Genomic DNA, 19,249 nt, shown 5'->3' with positions numbered 1-19,249 from the left:
AATTATATCAGAGAATTCTAAAGGAAAATGTCAGGACATCTGTCCATGAACTGAATCTCGAGAGAAGGTGGGTCATGCAGCAAGACAATGACCCTAAGCACACAAGTCGTTCTACCAAAGAATGGTTACAGAAGAATAAAGTTCATGTTTTGGAATGGCCAAGTCAAAGTCCTGACCGTAATCCAATCGAAATGTTGTGGATGGACCTGAAGTGAGCAGTTAATGTGAGAAAACCCACCAACATCCCAGAGTTGAAGTTGTTCTGTATGAAGGAATGGGCTAAAATTCCTCCAAGCCGGTGTGCAGGAATGATCAGAAGTTACCGGAAACGTTTAGTTGCAGTTATTGCTGCAAAGGGGGGGTCACACCAGATACTGGAAGCAAAGGTTCACATACTTTTGCCACTCACAAATATGTAATATTCGATTATTTTCCTTAATATATAAATGACCAAGTATAATATTTTTTCTCATTTGTTTAAATGGTTTCTCTTTATCTACGTTTAGGACTTGAGTGAAAATCTGATGATGTTTTAGGTCATATTTATGCAGAAATATAGAAAATTCTAAAGGGTTCACAAACTTTCAAGCACAACTGTACAGTGGCCACAGAAAGTATTCAGACCCCAGCACTAAATCATTTCTTAAAATGCCCTTTCACTTTGTCATTATGGGTTATTGAGTGTAGCTGGATGAGCAGAAATGGCAAATGTATCCATTTAAAATTAAGTTTACAATAAAGCGTGCAGAAAGAGAAGGGGTCTGAATACTCTTGAATCCACCATAAGTGATAATAATTTGACTTTTATAAGGTCGTATTACAGCATCCTGTGTAAACTCTCCCAAACACGAGGATGTTGACAGTTGCTTTACTCACAAAGAATTTCTAAAACAAACTGCTTTAGTATTGTGGTCGGCTTCTAAAAATCTCACAGCTTGGATGGTATTAAACATTTAGAATTTATCCCACAAAACAATACAGATATCTTAAGGAATTTTTTCTCAAAAAATGGATGTGTCGCAATTGGGAAAGTAGCCTCTTTTGTATAATTATACAAAATTATTTATAATAAGGACATTATTAAACATTTAAAAATAATGCTGTGATTTTTATGTCTTTGATTAAGACCGTGTGGACTCCTCAGGAATTCGCCTGTATTACACTTCACACCTTCGAAAGTACGATGGAGGAATAATGGAGCTTGGTTTAGTGTATACACCTGTAATGGCCATCCCACCTCAAGAGGAGAACTTCGAGCTGACCGGATACTGCACAGCCAAATGCACAGAAACGGTAACCATCTCATCGCCCCTTAACTTTATCCTTTTTACTTTCAAATGTTGTGTAAGAAAAGGCCACTTTTTCTTTGATTGCATATTGTGTCCAGTATTTCATAGAGAAGAACTGTAGACACCATTTTGAATAGCATTTCAGTCTCTGGTTTGAAATTGAACCTTACAGAACCACACTGAGGGGCCATTTTGAAAAAGTGAAACTCAAAGTCCCTCATCCTTCTGCTCAAGTGATAAATTCCATAGGAACTGAAGCAAATTTGACAATAATCTTGCTTCTTGTACATTAATTGTAGATGACATTATTAACACAATAGTACAGCAGTATTGAAATTCAAAAGCAAAATGATACAGGATTTGACTCTGAAACTGCCATGAACAAAACAATTATAACATAAGCGTCGTATTAAGGAGGGCAAGTAGAATACCCAACAGTTCTGACTACGCCACAGTCCTCAGTTTGTCTGGGACAAGATGAAAAATCTCAACACTAACACCCATCACCAAGCACCAAATTCTGCCTGAATGGACCAGTAAAAGGAGTCTTCAAGATTTGAAGAATTATAGAAAACAATGACAAAGTAGTTCATGAAGTTACTTCTTGTATCGATCGACAAAATTCACTAAATCATTTTTCACAGCTGTTTTGCTGATGACCTTGTTTGCTGAATATTCTCCTGGAAATTCACTGTGTGGCCAGCTTAGATCAACAATATTTTCCCAGCTCCCCATGATGCATTGTGAGGTCAGCAGCACATCACAGAGCTCTAGCAGCCAGGTGCAGAACATTAACGCTGGTGTACTGCTTAGATCGTTACTGATGTGCTTCACATTAGCGTGAGGTCAGGACCCGAACCGAACTCCAGCATTCCACCCATCATGTGTTTAAAAAAGGAATGAAACACAAAAACTCCTTTGAGGGGTACATTAGCACACCATAACGAGATTTTTAGGAGGATAATAAATAAATCGTGACAAGTCATTAACTTACCACTGTATATAAAGTCTCCCCACCTTCCCTTCGATATCTATAACCGCAGGCAATTAGATGTAGTTAAAAGACAAGCAGGAGTTAAGTTACACATAAAATAATGTATTACTGATAATATTCATAAATAATAACAAAATGCAAAGTACATTTGAATATTGGCAACCATACAACCTGATTAAATGGTGATGTGTAGCTCAGGTGGCACACAGACTTAGTTAAGGCATCATTGGTGCTCAGCTTTCAGCCGCATGTCTGTTCAATATGGCTGCTGAGCTGTGCTCTTCATTGTGTTGTCTTCATCATCACAGGTTAGCAAGAGAGATGCGTCTTCATCATATGTGGGTTAGAGAGAGAGAATGTGGTTGAACAAGTACATTTATAGATGTTCTCTCCAATTCCTAGAACCAATAGGACATCATGGTACTTAAAGGCCTCTGAGACAAACCAATTCCAAACAGCCATATCTCAGACCAATGGGAGCAATAGTACATTTTAACACCTGCAACCCCCCAAAACCATATGTTACGCTAACCTGGCTTTGTGTGGGGGATGAGACAAAGACTTTAGCAAAGAAATACGCATCAAACGGGTTTAAGACACATCCCCCAAATCCTGTCATAAAATTACAAAGAGACAGTCGTAAAAAGGGGGTTTGGGGTGCAAACACGAATACCTCTCACCACTTGGTTTGCCTAAATTATAAATAAAGACATACAAAACATTTATCAAGTTATATGCAAAATCCCACATCACAACACCCGCAGACTAGGGTCACAGGGTAAATAAATTAAATTTATATATATTCAAAGAACACATCACAAATGAAATAGAAAACATAAGATATTACAAGGGCGGCACGGTGGCGCAGTGGTAGCGCTGCTGCCTCGCAGTTAGGAGACCTGGGTTTGTTTCCCGGGTCCTCCTTGTGTGGAGTTTGCATGTTCTCCCCGTGTCTGCGTGGGTTTCCTCCCACAGCCCAAAGACATGGAGGTTAGGTGCACTGGCGATCCTAAATTGTCCCTAGTGTGTGCTTGGTGGGTGTGTGTGTGTGTTTGCGCCCTGCAGTGGGCTGGCACCATGCCCGGGGTTTGTTTCCTGCCTTGCGCCCTGTGTTGGCTGGGATTGGCTCCAGCAGACCCCCGTGACCCTGTAGTTAGGATATAGCGGGTTGGATAATGGATGGATGGATGATATTACTATTACCACATATTAGATTAAAAAGTGTAAATCAATTAAATAAACAAAAATAGCTCAAGATATACAAATAGAATCCATGACAAAATGAAATGATGTCAAAATAATACAAAAAAAAAAAATCATCAAAATAAACATACATATAAAAATACAAGGCAGAAAGTGGCAAAACATGCAAAACTAGCAAAAGGTAAAGAGTCAAAAGAAAGAATACAGCATGGATGTGACATATTTATATATCAGAAAAATATGAACAGACACCAAAAACCTCTTCATGTAAACTTGTTAAATCACACCAAGAAAAAGGCAGAAATTCATTAATCATAAATGGGAACCAACAATATATTTTGTGACAGATAGGGGGCACCACCGAGCTCCAAACCCTGGACACAACTGACACCAGTACAGTCACGGGTTCAAAGCAGAGGTGTTAATTTTTATAAAACTTCTCAACGGTTGTACCAGTATGAATACAAACAACATTCTTCTGTCTTCCTTCCTTCCTTCCTTCTCGTCCAGCCTCCTTCCAGTGAGTGTTGCCTTCCTTCCTCCTGACTCTGACTCACTCGAGGAGGCTGGACGGCTTTCTTTTATGTCAGACCTGGGATTACTTCCAGGTCAGGCAAACGTCCCAAAGAATAGGGATCATGAATCCCTGCAGCACCCATGGAATCCAGCAGGGCTGACACTCTGCACTACAACACCCATCATGCCCTGCAGGGCTCCACATGGTTACCGCAGCCCTGGGATGCTGCCATCTAGTGGATTAGGGATAAAAACTCTGAGCTTTCCCTCCTGTCTGGGTAAAAGTCTCATACTCATCCCTGAGAGGTAATCCTGCCTGACACTTACACCGTTCATTAATTTACTGACAGAGGTGACGACAGAGAAGATTAAAATTGTAAAGGAGAAAATAAAAAAAAAAACTTGGTCACAGTACTCGAGACCTGGGCTAACTGGCCGCCTACCCCCAAACTTGAATCTGTGCTGGCCATACAATCCAATGAAAGGATCTTTCAAATCTTTTTAAATAAACCCCCTACAGTTGTTGTTATGTAAAATTTTGATAAGCATTATTTTTCTCTATGTAGGCTCTACCTCAAGGAGGAATGCATATTTTTGCATCCCAGTTGCACACACATCTTACTGGCATCGCTGTCAGAACGGTGATTGTTCGAGAAAATCAAGAAGTGGAGATTATCAATGTTGACAATCACTTCAGCGCTCACTTCCAGGTAGGCTGCACGCTGATCTGCTCCACCATTGGGTCCTTGAGTGTCTTCCCAAAAACGGACCATGTTACGTTTAATCTCTGTGGATTATTCTGAATTGACTTTACACTCCATTGATTAATATGTGGCTGGTCTAATTCAGATTTCGGACTGAAACTGAGCTTGGGTTGAATTTACTCCTCTTTAATGTCTGCACTGGATGTGTGAACAGAGGAACATCAGTGAGAAGATAAAAATAAAGTTGGTGTAATGCAAAGGCAATCAAATGAGGTCAACAAAAGAGATTCACATGACCTAGTAAAGTATACCTGCATTTGTATCACTCTTTAATTTAATATTGTGTTTTTATCAGTATGCTGCTGCTGGAGTATGTGAATTTCCTGTTGGGATTAATAAAGTATCTATCTATCTATCTATCTATCTATCTATCTATCTATCTATCTGTTATATAGTGCCTTTCATATTATCTATCTATTAAAGTCTGAGGGACAGTTTGGCTACAATGTTACAGACGAGGGGTCCAACATTGATCATTACGAGTGAAGAGTGCTGAATTCCTAGATAATGAAACCTAAAAGCTAATATCAGTTAGACAGAAAATCACACAAAAGGTGCTTCTTAAAAAACTTTAAGGGAGTCAGAATTTTGAGTGGAGGTGGGCATCTTCTTTCATCAGCTAGGAGCTACACATAAAAACAGTCTGAATTGAGATTAGATGCCACACAGAGGTCCTATCACCAGGCGCCATTCATCAGCAAACCTGAGTGGGCGAGAAGCAGCATAGGACCTCACAGGTGTCTCCATATCTCTAGGTGCTGACCCACTGACTACACTGTAGGCAACCATCAAGGATTTGAACTTCCTCTGTGTCACTAAAGGGTGTCAATGTAGTGGTCTGAAGAGATGAGTTGTACTTACCCAACTCGGCTGGATGACCAGTCATGAAACTGCATTTTTTTTTTATCTTTATTTTTTTTAAAGCATTTTATTGAATTTATTAAAAGCCAATAACATTCCATACAAGCAAGTCAAATTTCTCAAAACTAAGTCCACGTCAGATCAACCCCCCACCCATGAGAAAGAGAACTAGGCCAACAGAGTGAAACTTTAATAGTCGAAAAAATAAATAAATGAGTAAATACAAATGATTAAAATAAATAAAGGAAGAGAATCCACTTCCTCGATTTAAATGCTTATTCTAAAATGTTATCTGAATTTTTCCAATTTCATATAGTATATAAGATCAGTTACCTACCGACTTAAAAGAGGAAAGTTAGGATTCTTCCAGTTGAGCAAGATAAGTCTACGTGCCAATAGTGAAGTAAAGCCGATTATAGTTTGTTTCTCCTTCTCCACCTTACTTAAACATTTTTCTTGGTCTTCACTATCTTGAAGCAGCTTTGCGTTTGTCTTGTCTATGCCCTTTATTTCTTTCTTTATATTATTCTTGAGTTCATTACTACTGTACAGTGGAACCTCGGGTCACGACCGTAATTCGTTCCAAAACTCTGGTAGTAACCCGATTTGGTCGTGACCCAAAGTCATTTCCCCTATAGGATTGTATGTAAATACAATTAACCTGTTCCGGGCCGTACGAACTGTATGTATTTTTTTAAAGATTTTTAACCACAACAATAGTTAATTATACCATAGAATGCACAGTGTAATAGTAAACTAAATGTAAAAACATTGAATAACACTGAGAAAACCTTGAACAGAGAAAACTAACATTGCAAGAGTTCACGCTACAGCCTTACGAATCGCTTGCTGTAAACACTTTTTTTAATGAGTTTTAAGCACAGGGAAAAAAATGAACATTTGAAAAATTCATAATTTATACAAAAACTAACCTTAAACAACCAAGAAAGCTAACCTAGCATGAGTCGAGTTCTGGCATGAAGGAAGTGAGGAGGAGGAACTGGGTGGAGAGGAGATGCTTCCGGGAGCACTTAAACCCGTCACCGTCAGTAATGTTACCGATGAGCACGACAGTGAGGCACTACAATGGAGCAATCGGATGGTGCAAAAAGTGCCAAGTGCTTTTATTAAAATCAACAAAACAACAATCAAAAACAATGTCCAAATTAAAGTGCAGTGCTTTCAGAATCCTTCAATAAATAAAAGATCCCATAAAAACATAAGTGAAGTGGAGGTTAAAATCCAATAGAAAAAAGTCTTCATTAAATACAAAGAGATTAAAACAATGCTCGAAGCAGTCTCTTTAAAAACAAGCCCGGTGCATTCTTTGACTGCCTTCTCACGCTCTCTCTGTCTTGCTGGCTCACTCGCTGCACAGGGAATGCACAGGGAAAGACTGAACACGTTCGTATGTGCCGATGATTTCCGTACTGGAAGGGAAACTGGCTTGTTCGTCATCCGAGTGTGTGGTCGTGAACAGATGCAAAAGTTTGGCAAACTTTTTGGTCGTAACCCGATTTGTATGTGGTCCGAGATGTTCGTGACCCGAGGTTCCACTGTATCTGAAGCAGTGGCCATTGTGGCGATCATTACCTTCAGCTCGGACATCTTGTTTCAGTCCTCTCCATGCTCTGTGGGTGAAGTAGCAAGCCCAGTTAGAGTCGGTGCTGCTGGCTCGCGAGGGGTAGCTGACAGTGTGGGAGGTATGGCCATTTTCAGTTTCACTGAACTTTCTGAAATCGGCAAGTACTCCTGGCCCAATTCACTTGAACATTTGCTTCCACTTTCGCTCTCGGCTGGAGATGATGCAGCATCATGGCCCGGGAAAATCATTACTCTTGCCTGTCTGTTCCAGGTCAGTCTCTGAAAGGCCATACCTTGGGCTTGAACTTGAACTTGAACTTAATGCCTGTTTAGGCATGGGTAAAACCTTAGCTCTTCTTTCTGAGTCCTTTTTCTGCCACTCATGCTTATATATGCTTGCTTATACTATAATTGAGGACTGTTGGGTTGAGAAAATACCAGATACTTGGGATGTTGAAAAAATAACACTGCTGCTAACAGAGTTCTGCTTCAGATGTCCATCTCCCGTAATGTACAAGGCATTGCCCAATTTAATTTATTAAAAGCAAGTAACATTCCATGCAATCAAGTCAAACTTAACAAAACTAAATTCAATTCAACCCCCTCATGAGAAAGAGAGGAAGGCCAACAGCCAGAGTAAAACTCTGAGAGCAGTACAGAGGGAAAGGAGTCTTTCACCCCAATATAAATGTTTACTCTAAAATATTATTGATTAGATGCTGCACTGCGGCAGCCCATAATAGGAGCAGCTGAAAGAAGAAAAAGAATAAGAAAATGCTGCCAGGTTTAAAAAAAAATGTTTGTACAGACCCTCTATTTTTTTTAAATTTCAAATAGTATATAACATCAGTTACCCAGTGACTGAACAGACGTGGATTAGGATTCATCCAGTAAGCAAAACAAGTCTATAGTTGTGCTTGAAAGTTTGTGAACACTTTAGAATTTTTTATATTTCTGCATAAATATGACCTAAGACATCATCAGATTTTCATTCAAGTCCTAAAAGTAGATAAAGAGAAACCAGTTGAACAAATGAGACAAAAATATTATACTTGGTCATTTATTTATTGAGGAAAATGATCGAATATGAGATATTTGTGAGTGGAAAAAGTATGTGAACCTTTGCTTTCAGTATCTGGTGTGACCCGCCTTTGTATCAATAACTGCAACTAAACGTTTCCAGTAACTTTTGATCATTCCTGCACACTGGCTTGGAGGAATTTTAGCCCATTCCTCCGTACAGAACAGCATCAACTCTGGGATGTTGGTGGGTTTCCTCACATTAACTGCTCTCTTCAGGTCCTTCCACAACATTTCGATTGGATTAAGGTCAGGACTTTGACTTGGCCATTCCAAAACATTAACTTTATTCTTCTTTAACCATTCTTTGGTAGAACGACTTGTGTGCTTAGGGTCGTTGTCTTGCTGCATGACCCACCTTCTCTTGAGATTCAGTTCATGGACAGATGTCCTGACATTTTCCTTTAGAATTCTCTGATATAATTCAGAATTCACTGTTCCATCAATGAAGGCAAGCCATCCTGGCCCAGATGCAGCAAAACAGGCCCAAATCATGATACTACCACCACCATGTTTCACAGATGGGATAAGGTTCTTATGCTGGAATGCATTGTTTTCCAAACATAACGCTTTTCATTTAAACCAAAAAGTTCTATTTTGGTCTCATCCGTCCACAAAACATTCTTCCAATAGCCTTCTGTTTTGTCCACGTGATCTTTAGCAAACTGCAGGCGAGCAGCAATGTTTTTTTTTGGAGAGCAGTGGCTTTCTCCTTGCAATCCTGCCATGCACACCATTGTTGTTCAGTGTTCTCCTGATGGTGGACTCATGAACATGAACATTAGCCAATGTGAGAGAGGCCTTCAGTTGCTTAGAAGTTACCCTGGGGTCCTTTGTGACCTCGCCGACTATTACACGCCTTGCTCTTGGAGTGATCTTTGTTGGTCAACCACTCCTGGGAGGGTAACAATGGTCTTGAATTTCCTCCATTTGTACACAATCTGTCTGACTGTGGATTGGTGGAGTGCAAACTCTTTAGAGATGGTTTTGTAATGTTTTCCAGCCTGATGAGCATCACCAACTCTTTTTGTGAGGTCCTCAGAAATCTCCTTTGTTCATGCCATGATACACTTCCACAAACGTGTTGTGAAGAGCAGACTTTGATAGATCCTGTTCTTTAAACAACACAGGGTGCCCACTCACACCTGATTGTCATCCCATTGATTGAAAACACCTGACTCGAATTTCACCTTCAAACTAACTGATCATCCTAGAGGTTCACATACTTTTGCCACTCACAAATATGTAATATTCAATCATTTTCCTCAATAAATAAATGACCAAGTATAATATTTTTGTCTCATTTGTTTAACTGGTTTCTCTTTATCTACTTTTAGGACTTGAGTGAAAATCTGATGTTGTTTTAGGTCATATTTATGCAGAAATATAAAAAATTCTAAAGGATTCACAAACTTTCAAGCACAACTATACATGCTAATAGTATATTGTTGTTGTCCTTCTCCACTTTAAGCCCATCTGCTGTTAATGGATTAGGAGTGCTGCTGCTGCCCCATTTTGAGTCATTTGTAGTGGTTTGGTGACACATGCCAGTACTCCTGCCAGCGGAGAGTGACAAGACTAAAACCAGGCCCAGGAGTTGTGCTGCATACTCTGTCCAAATATCTTGCAGACATTGTATAGAGTGAATCTGCAAGACTGCAAAACTGTTGAAGTGTGGTCAGTGAAGGTCAGCTGGTCACCGGTCACCACTCCAAGGCTGTGTAGTGACTTTATGGGTGTTAGCGATAATGAGCCAGGCTGAGCAGAGGTGGGGAGTGGAATAGACAGACAAGTTAAGACAGTAAGAAAGTCAATCTTCAGGACCTTCAGGTGGTCATGTTGAGCTGGAGATGGTGCTCCTTCGTCCAGGTTGCAATATTAGTGAGACATGCAGAAGTTGGGGTCATCTGAAGGAAACGACGGGTATGGCTGCAAATTATTGGCATAGCACTGATGTGAGAAACTATGTTGGGATACACTCAGGTGTACCAGACCACTGAGGTTTCTATTAGTTTGGTTCAGAATGAAGCTTCTGTCACCATAAACACCATCTTCCTGATAGACAATGAACTGAAAATAGCATGTGCCATGAAACTATTAACACAACTGTTTTGTAATTTTTTTTTCTTTTAGGAAATTCGAATGTTGAACAAAGTGGTCACCGTGTTACCAGTAAGTATTACAACAACGACGACATTTATTTATAAACAGTAGCACGTTTTCATACAAATGATGTATAAGTGCTTTATATGATGAAGAAACAAATATAAAAAATATAAAAATTAGGCAATACAAATTAACAAAGAATAAAGTAAAAAATTCTAGAGGGCAGGAGAAAAAAAAACTCTGCAGGGGTTCTGGGGCTACGAGACCACCCAGCTCCTTCTAGGCATTCAACCTAACATAAATGATCTCAATCAGTCCTCCTGGTTTTCAGGCTCCACATGGTCATGTGGACATCTGGCCTTCAATCCATCAATGTAGGGACTGCACGGTGCTTTGACCAGGTGGTAGTGGCGCAGATCGGCACCACAGAAACCAGAAAAGCAGAGACAATCGGGGTTAGTGCTAATTTCGGATCCACGAAAAGAAATGATAATTCAATGCATATTCACTAAAATTAATACTAAAATGAAGCTTTGAGAAAGCCATGTTAAAGAAATGGGTTATTAGCAGTTTTTTAAAGTGCTCAACTGTATTAGCCTGGCGAATTTCTATCGGGAAGCAATTCCAGATTTTAGGCGCATAATGGCAGAAGGCTGTATTAACCCTCATAGGTAACTATTACAGAAATAACGAGAGAAGGATTCAGGTAAGGTTGTCCCACTCACTATGTTGTATGTTGATTAGCACTTGCGAGTAACAGTTTCACTGTCCTCTGTAAATGTGACATCTATGAACCCACAGTACCAGGCGCTATGGTGTAGTAACGGGTACAGTTAAAGCCGGATCCAGGAATGCCTCTGGTGCCACAGTGTGCCCTCTTGGAAGCACTTTCAAGTCGTATGGAAACCAGGAAGGTCCTCCCCAGACAGCCCCCTGTAATGGTAGCTAGGGACCCCAACAGGGTTGCACTTGCAGACTCCAATTTCTATGTATCCCTGCGGGTGCCCAAACTGGGATGCCATGGGAGGACCACTGCCACCTGTTGTAGGGGGGATGCACAAACTGCTCCTGGGTTTCAACTTTCACTGGTCCATCATTTATATTAATCCAGTCGGGCAAGAAGTCATTTCCTCTTCTAGCCGCCATACTCCTCTGTTCTTCCATTCTTGCCTTCCTTCTGGGTAAGATATTATCCTCCACCCCGGCTGGGATGCCTGTTCTTTCTTCTCGGGCACTTACAACACAATGTGTAACCATCTGTGTTCAGCTTAGTTAGCCAGAAGGGTCTGGAACAGGGGTCCTTAAACGTTTCAATCTGAGGACCCAAATAAGAATGCTGGGACCATACTGCTGCCATACGTAGTGTTGCCTGGGTTTAAATAAATGGAGTTTTAACTGAATTTTGGAAATTCCACATGGCTAAGGACGTATCCAAAATAAAACCAAAAGACAAAAGCTGCAGGGCAATGGCAAATTAAGTAGAAATGCTGCACCTCCCTTCTGCTCTGGCCATGACTTTGTGTGGGCTGACAAAGATGGGACACAAATCCCACCAATCAGTCCGTGGTCAATGCCCCTTCCAAAAGCAAACAGCAAGGAAATTTAGGAGTTTATTGGAGACAAGCTATGTGTGGAAATGCCAGGAGGTAACGTAGCTGTTTACACATTGCTGGGGGTCTTCAAACTACTAAAGCAGTGGCAAAAAAAACAGAAAACAGTCGACCATGATGGGGATATTGCAGTGAAGTAAACAATTCCCTAGCCGTATCTTAATGAAACTGTAAAATCAATAAACACCGTAGTTTTGGTACAACCTCTGTATATTGACCTGTGAAATAAATGTTCACTTCATTTAATTAAAATATATTTTTTATGTTTTTCCAGGGAGATACTATCTTAACAACTTGTAAATACAACACAATGGACAGAGAAAAAGCTACTGTGGTAAGCTGTGCAAAACTCGTGTTGGTCTGACGCATGAGGCTAGAAGAACTAAAATGAGTGATGAGTGCTGGGGTTGAACCCAACTGTATACGCTGTAACCGCCATGGGCCGTGACTGAGCCACAAACCACAGACCCAGTAATGTCTAAAACAATTCTGGGTTTAAATGGATGATATTTATTTAACCAATGCACCTTTATAATAATCACCCGAGCCAAGATCAGTCACAATACAATCAACTTGTTCCTCTTTCCTTCCTTCAAGTGTGTCACCCGCCATCTCACGACTTTGACTCCCTGACGTAAGGCGGTGGGCTCCTTTAAAGTGGGACCCAGGAATGCTACCGATGCCACAGCGTGCCCTCTTGGAAGCACTTCCGGGTCGTATGAAAACCAGGGAGGTCCAGGGAGTAACCTCTAACAGTACTAAACTGCACATCTGGACTCTGTTTGCCATGTATTGTGGTGGGTGTCCAAACTGGGATGCCATGGAGGGACCACTGCCACCTGTTGTATGGGGGCGGTAACTGCTCCTGATTTCCGCTGGTCCATCATTTATATGAGTCTGGCCAGGCAAGAAGTCATTTCCTCTTCTAGCCAACATATTCATCTGTTATTCCATTTTGACCTCCTGTCCAGGTAGGAAACTATACCCCATCCCGGCCGGGATGCCTGTTGTTCTTCTTGGGCACTTGCGACATCATGTGTAACAATCCATGTTTGGCTTAGTTAGCCAGATGGGTTTGGAACAGGCGGTCTTTAAAGTTTTCATTCTGAGGACCTAAATAAGAAAACTGGGACCATACTGGTACCACACCGAGTGTTGCCTGGGTTTAAATAAATGAAGCAAAACCTCTCTTTTGGAAATTCCACATAGCTAAAGACATGCAACAATAAGATAAAAAGATGTACTCTTAGACAAAAGCTGCAAGGCAAAGGCAAACTGAGAAGAAAATGCTGTACCTCCCTTCTGCTTTAGCCACTACAACACTTTGTGCAGGCTGATCACGATATCATATCTTTTCAGCACACACATGCTGCCTGATGGGAATTGCAGTCCTGGCATTGGGGCTGCTTTTCTGAGTTGTACCCCGCCCCCCATAACCCCTTTTCCCATTACGCCATATAGCCTATGTTTTAAGTTAGACCAATGGCAAGGCACACACAGAACTTCGTGAAAATTCATTCGGCAAACAAGCAAAATCCAAAAGTAATCAGCTTATGATTTTATTTACTCACCTTTTTAAAAGGATAAGTATCTGCACAGCCATACATTTGCTATGTCGCTATCCTTCCAGCAGATGGTACATTATAAACAATTGCAGCAAAAAATGCATTTTTTGTCATTCCAACAGATGGTGCATCACAAACATTAACACTGTTTCTATGAATACCATACCAAATTGCATATAACAGAGACACAGGCATTGCATTTGTCATTCCAACACACGGTACATCACAAAATTAACACTGCTTTTACAAATACCATACCAAATGGAATATAACAGAGACATATGCATTGCATTTGTCATTCTAATATACGATGGATCATAAACATTAGCACTAACAGGCAAACTGTTTTTTTATTAGAAATTATTCCCTGCGCTATTTCTGCTTTATTGAAAAATATTAATGTGCTTAAAGATTGGGAGCAGGTGCTGATTACAGCACATTGTCACACCCGCCACATGACAAACCACCCGGATTGGGACCTGAGTGTATCCGTGCAATGGGTGACACCTCGGCGCCACACTGGAACAGTGTGAGGTTTTTACAGAGGCTTCAAGGAAATCAATTGTGATGAATAAGAAGTTAAATTTGCAATTCAGCTTTTAATTGAACAGCAGCCCTACTTCCCACACGTAACCCTTTACGTTTATTTATATTAAATCTCATCTTCCAGAGCCTGTATATGCTGTCCAAATCCTAATGTAACAATTTGGCTAATTCTGCATCCGGGTTTGGCACCAAACCTTAACCTTTTTTTTTTCCTGAACATTTTGGGCATTATAAATGTAAAAAAGTGCAGCTCGGTAAGGAAATTGTTAAGGTGTCTTTTTGCTGCTCATACCCAGCTGACTGAGTATTAATATGAATAAATCTATACTGTCCGGTATGTAATTCATAATTCTCCATTGTTTTCACTGTGCAAAAAGAGCATACATTAGAATGACGACTTTAGCAAATTAGAAAAAGAACAGATTGTTTAAACAGAAAATGTTAAAAAGCTCAGGCTTGAATTCAATCCGACAATGATGCGCCGCCTTTAGGTTTTACTTGATTAACCAGAGTAGTGAACTGTTAGCCTCCAACGCCATGTACAGCTAAGAAGTGCCACAAGGCATTACATTTACAATTCAAGAGTAACTAACATGTCATATTATGCAGACACATGTGACTAAGCACAATGCAGAAGACTTTCAAAACAGGATCTGCCCTCAGGGAAGGAAGGCTTCTTTTATTTATACACATCCACATCAGCATTGCAATGAGGGCCTGTTCAGAGATGATGCTCCCGATAGACAACGCTGGTCGCTTATCAGTGTCCAATGTTTAGCCAGAGCATCTTCTGTGGTCTACTTGTATTAAAGAGACCACCTTAGCACAAAATACAGGAGACTCTGGATGGACAGATGTGATGTGGCAACATGTCTCTATCTAATCATAGTCATGTGAAAAAGTAAATACACCCCATGAAATGTGGACATATCAAGATTAGATTTTCATTTAAATACTATGTATAGATAAAGGTAATGTAATTGAAAAGCAACAAGGAAAGTGTGACTTTGCAATAATTTATTCAGTAAAAGTGAACAGAGTTACAATTTAAATCTGTAGAAAAACTAAGCGCAACCCCTCCCCACCTTGGATCTAATAGCTGGTATTGCCCCCTCAAGGTGGCATTTCTTCTAACTGTTGTGAACATTGCCCCGGACACAGACAGGCAGACACGCCCAGGTCACCCAAAATACGTTTATTTTTCATTCCTTTACAAAAGTCCATGCTCACCAGCCCCAATACCCTTCAGTCCAGGCCAATCCTATGCCTTCTCTTTCTTCTTCTCTTCTCTCTCTCTCTCTTTTCTTCAGACCGCCTCCTGCCTTCTCCAGACCTTGTCACTCTTCCACCCGACTCTTGTCTCTTCTGCAGGGAGGCGGCCCTTTAAATAAGCACCGGATGTGCTCCAGGTGTGTTCCCGGCAATCTCCCACCGACACGCCCCAGTGTGGCGGAAGTGCCGGCTGTCTCCTTCAAAGCACTCCGGGTGTCCCCGTTTTCTCTTCCCCCCATCACTTCCGGGTGTGGCAGAAGTGCTGAGGTCTAGGGTCTTCCTGGTATTGGGGTCCCCCTGGCGATAACCCCGGGTCCCTACAGGGTCAAGCGTCCCAGCTCTTTACCCAAGGCCTCCAGGGCGGTCGCCCCCTCGAGGTCTGGAGGAGGCACCAGCCCTCCTCCTGTCTTCTCAGGCGTCCCGGCTGGGTACCACCTCCATCCGGTTGTGACACTGCCCCACCACCAGCGAAGACACGTCGGTCGGAGCGACACATCTCGCGAGGGCAATTCTTCCCCAAAGTGGGTCCCACTACATATCCAGGGTCCAAGCCGGCACCCTGGAACATACCACTTCGGCACGGCCTCCGAGGTTTTCTTGCCCTTTTGGAGCGCCTCCGTAGCCCCCGCCAGTAGTGAGGCCGCCCCATCGCCAGCGAAGAATTCTTTAGTGAAGCGTCCTGTCCTGTGAGGGCAGGTTCCCAACTAAGTGGGCCCTTCTGCTCGTCCAGGGTCTGGTCCTGTAACAAACAGAAACAAGGGGGCAAAGCCACTGCCTGGACACCCTTCCCTGGCATCCCTCTGTGCCACGCACTGGCAGCACTCCCCCCTCTGACCGGCACCCTGGCACCTGCCTGTTTGGCACCCCCTCCGTGGGTTCCGTGCCCATCTGATTGGCTCCGATGAGTTCGCTCTCACTGTCGTCTCCCCCACCGACTCCGGGACTTTTTCTTGCCACCGCAGAGGACAACCTTTCTTATTGGGGGAATCGGCATTCTCCCCTCAATTACCCCTTTTATTTTGGGACGCTATAACGGCTTGAGTCTGCCTATGGGAAAGGTACAGACCCTGTCCGGTTTGCGTCCCTATAGAGTGCCGGAAGACTGTTGCAGGCTTGGGGCGTAGGGCGCTAGGACCCAGGGCACTCATCAGCCCGCATCCTGCCAGCCCTCTCGCTGTCTCTCCCCTCCTCTCGCATACAGAACTCACCGTTGCATGCAGTGTCGGATAACCCCATACTTGATACCGTTCATTCGGATCACGGCCGAGTTCGGTGGTGTTCTCCTTTATGCTGTACGGAGTCGATTCTACTCACCGTCTCCACGGTACCAGTCTGTCTAAAGATTCCAGCGTCGTGCCATTCTGACGTCACTGACGCGCCCGCCGTCTCCTTCAGATTCTGCAGTTCAGCACGGAAGGCACCTAGTACCTGCATCATCGACAAGCACAGAAAGTCAGTCGACGATTGACTTACCTGGTTGTCAATCTTCGCCAATTGCTTTCTGTTAGGCTTCTCCAGCCCAATCGGGTCTCTCCTTGGCACGAGATGGACATTCCTTGGTCCCGCCTCTATACAGTCATTAGCGGGCACACAAGACACACCGTACAATCCTGTGCCTGTCTCAGGGAGGAACTTCCGGTCCGCGGACATCTTGGCTCCTCTCCTCCTGGTGCGAGGCCATTCCGACTCTTCGTGTTGCAGCGTCTCCTCCATGGTGGCTCCTTTCGCCGCTGTTGCGTCCACAAAGCGCCGCGGATCGGCGTGTGTCTGCCATCCGTATGAACCCGGGCAGCCCCTGCCTGCTAAATTCCAAATCCGATCTGCCCTCCCGGGTTCACTGTTGGCAAGCAGGAACCTTACGTCCCGGATCCCTTCTGACCGAGGCGCCCGCCCCGGCATGGTCTTCATATACACCACGCCATCCCGGAAGTCTTCATTGGCAGCACCCACACAGGAGCCCGCTGCACCCCTGCAACGCCCGTTGATGTATTGCCGTACCAGGTAGGAATCCGACCGCATTCTGGTGGCGATCTGGGGAATTTCTCGTCTTCTTGGGGCCGTGAACACTTTGCATCCTCGAAACCTGTGCGGGGATGCCTGCTGCTCCGGGCCGTTCACAAAATATTTATTTTGGGGTCCCCGTCTTGGAACAGACAGAGGGCCCCACGTTGGGCGCCATTGTGAACATTGCTCCGGACACAGACAGGCAGACACGCTCAGATCACCCAAGATACATTTATTTTTCATTCCTTTACAAAAGTCCATGCTCACCAGCCGAAATACACTTCAGTCCAGGCCAATCCTATGCCTTCTCTTTCTTCTTCTCTTCTCTCTCTCTCTCTTTTCTTCAGACCGCCTCCTGCCTTCTCCAGACCTTGTCACTCTTCCACCCGACTCTTGTCTCTTCTGCAGGGAGGCGGCCCCTTTAAATAAGCACCCGGATGTGCTCCAGGTGTGTTCCCGGCAATATCCCACTGACACGCCCCAGTGTGGCGGAAGTGCCGGCTGTCTCCTTCAAAGCACTCCGGGTGTCCCCGTTTTCTCTTCCCCCCAGCAGTGGTGGAAGTGCTGAGGTCTAGGGTCTTCCTGGTATTGGGGTCCCCCTGGCGGTAACCCCGGGTCCCTACAGGGTTGAGCTTCCCAGCTCTTTACCCGAGGCCTCCAGGGCGGTCGCCCCCTCGAGGTCTGGAGGAGGCACCAGCCCTCCTCCTGTCTTCTCAGGCGTCCCAGCTGGGTACCCCCTCCATCCGGTTGTGACACTGTCTAACAATAGCAGACATCGACTGCCTTTTCCCAGCCCTCTATGCAGAATTCTTAACAGCTGTGTGATGTTTGAGGGGTGACACCCCCCCGAGGTTGTTTCTGGACAACAAAGATTTCCTCCTGGCACACCTCCCACGTAGGTCTAATTTATGTGACCATTTCCTAATGGTAGACTCCTGGATGTTGACATCAACATTGGCAACAGCTACCTGTAGGTCCAGGGATGAAATTCTGGGGTTCTCAAAGACTTTCTTAAGCATTGTGCGTTCTGCTTTCAGACTGAACTTGCTGGGGCGGCCTTGCCTGGATAGGTTTGCAGTTTCTGAAATCTTCTCTGGTTATAGGTGATGTTCCAGAACAACAACAACAACATTTATTTATATAGCACATTTTCATACAAACAGTAGCTCAAAGTGCTTTACATATTAAAGAATAGAAAAATGAAAGACATAATTATAAAAAATAAATCAACATTAACATCGAATAAGAGTAAGGTTCAATGGCCAGGGGACAGAAAAACAAAAACTCCAGACGGCTGGAGAAAAATAAAATCTGTAGGGATTCCAGACCATGAGACCGCCCAGTCCCCTCTGGGCATTCTACCTAACATAAATGAAACAGTCCTCTTTGGATTTAGGGTTCTCACGGAAGGGCTTGATGATGATGATGGTCACGTAGACTTCTTCCTTTTAATCCGTCCATCATTGTTGGAGCATCATGAAGCTTTGAGTAGGTGGAGGTGGCGCAGGCCACCACCACAAAGAAACCGGAAAAAGAAACAGAAAAGAGAGTAGGGGTCAGTACCGATTTTAGAGCCACCATGAATAGTTGTTATGATGAATTGAACATACAGAGTATCAGGATTAAGTTAAATTATGATTAAAATGAAGTTATAAAAAGGCCATGTTAAAGTAATGTGTTTTCAGCAGTGTTTTAAAGTGCTCTACTGTATCAGCCTGGCGAATTCCTATTGGCAGGCTATTCCAGATTTTAGGTGCATAACAGCAGAAGGCCGCCTCACCACTCACTCACTCACCACCACAGAAAGTGGAATGGTTGACTTCCAGATGTTTTGATATTTTTTTAAACCTCTTCC

The 19,249-nt window shown here is 43.1% G+C and overlaps 1 protein-coding gene across 1 annotated transcript in view; it reads left to right on the top strand.

Moving 5' to 3' along the window:
- Window positions 1-19,249, top strand: part of dbh (dopamine beta-hydroxylase (dopamine beta-monooxygenase)) — a 68,897-nt gene that overhangs the window by 36,488 nt on the left and 13,160 nt on the right. The window contains exons 6-9 of the mRNA XM_039763290.1: window positions 1,127-1,293; window positions 4,569-4,712; window positions 10,425-10,463; window positions 12,282-12,341. Of these exons, the coding sequence (XP_039619224.1) occupies window positions 1,127-1,293; window positions 4,569-4,712; window positions 10,425-10,463; window positions 12,282-12,341 (410 nt within the window). The remainder of the gene's footprint in view (window positions 1-1,126; window positions 1,294-4,568; window positions 4,713-10,424; window positions 10,464-12,281; window positions 12,342-19,249) is intronic.

Source organism: Polypterus senegalus, chromosome 9 (genome assembly GCF_016835505.1).
Source record: "Polypterus senegalus isolate Bchr_013 chromosome 9, ASM1683550v1, whole genome shotgun sequence".
In the NCBI taxonomy this organism is placed as follows: Eukaryota; Metazoa; Chordata; class Cladistia; order Polypteriformes; family Polypteridae; genus Polypterus; species Polypterus senegalus.
The sequence above is the reverse complement of the archived record's forward strand: the minus strand, read 5'-3'. Positions and strand labels throughout refer to the sequence as shown.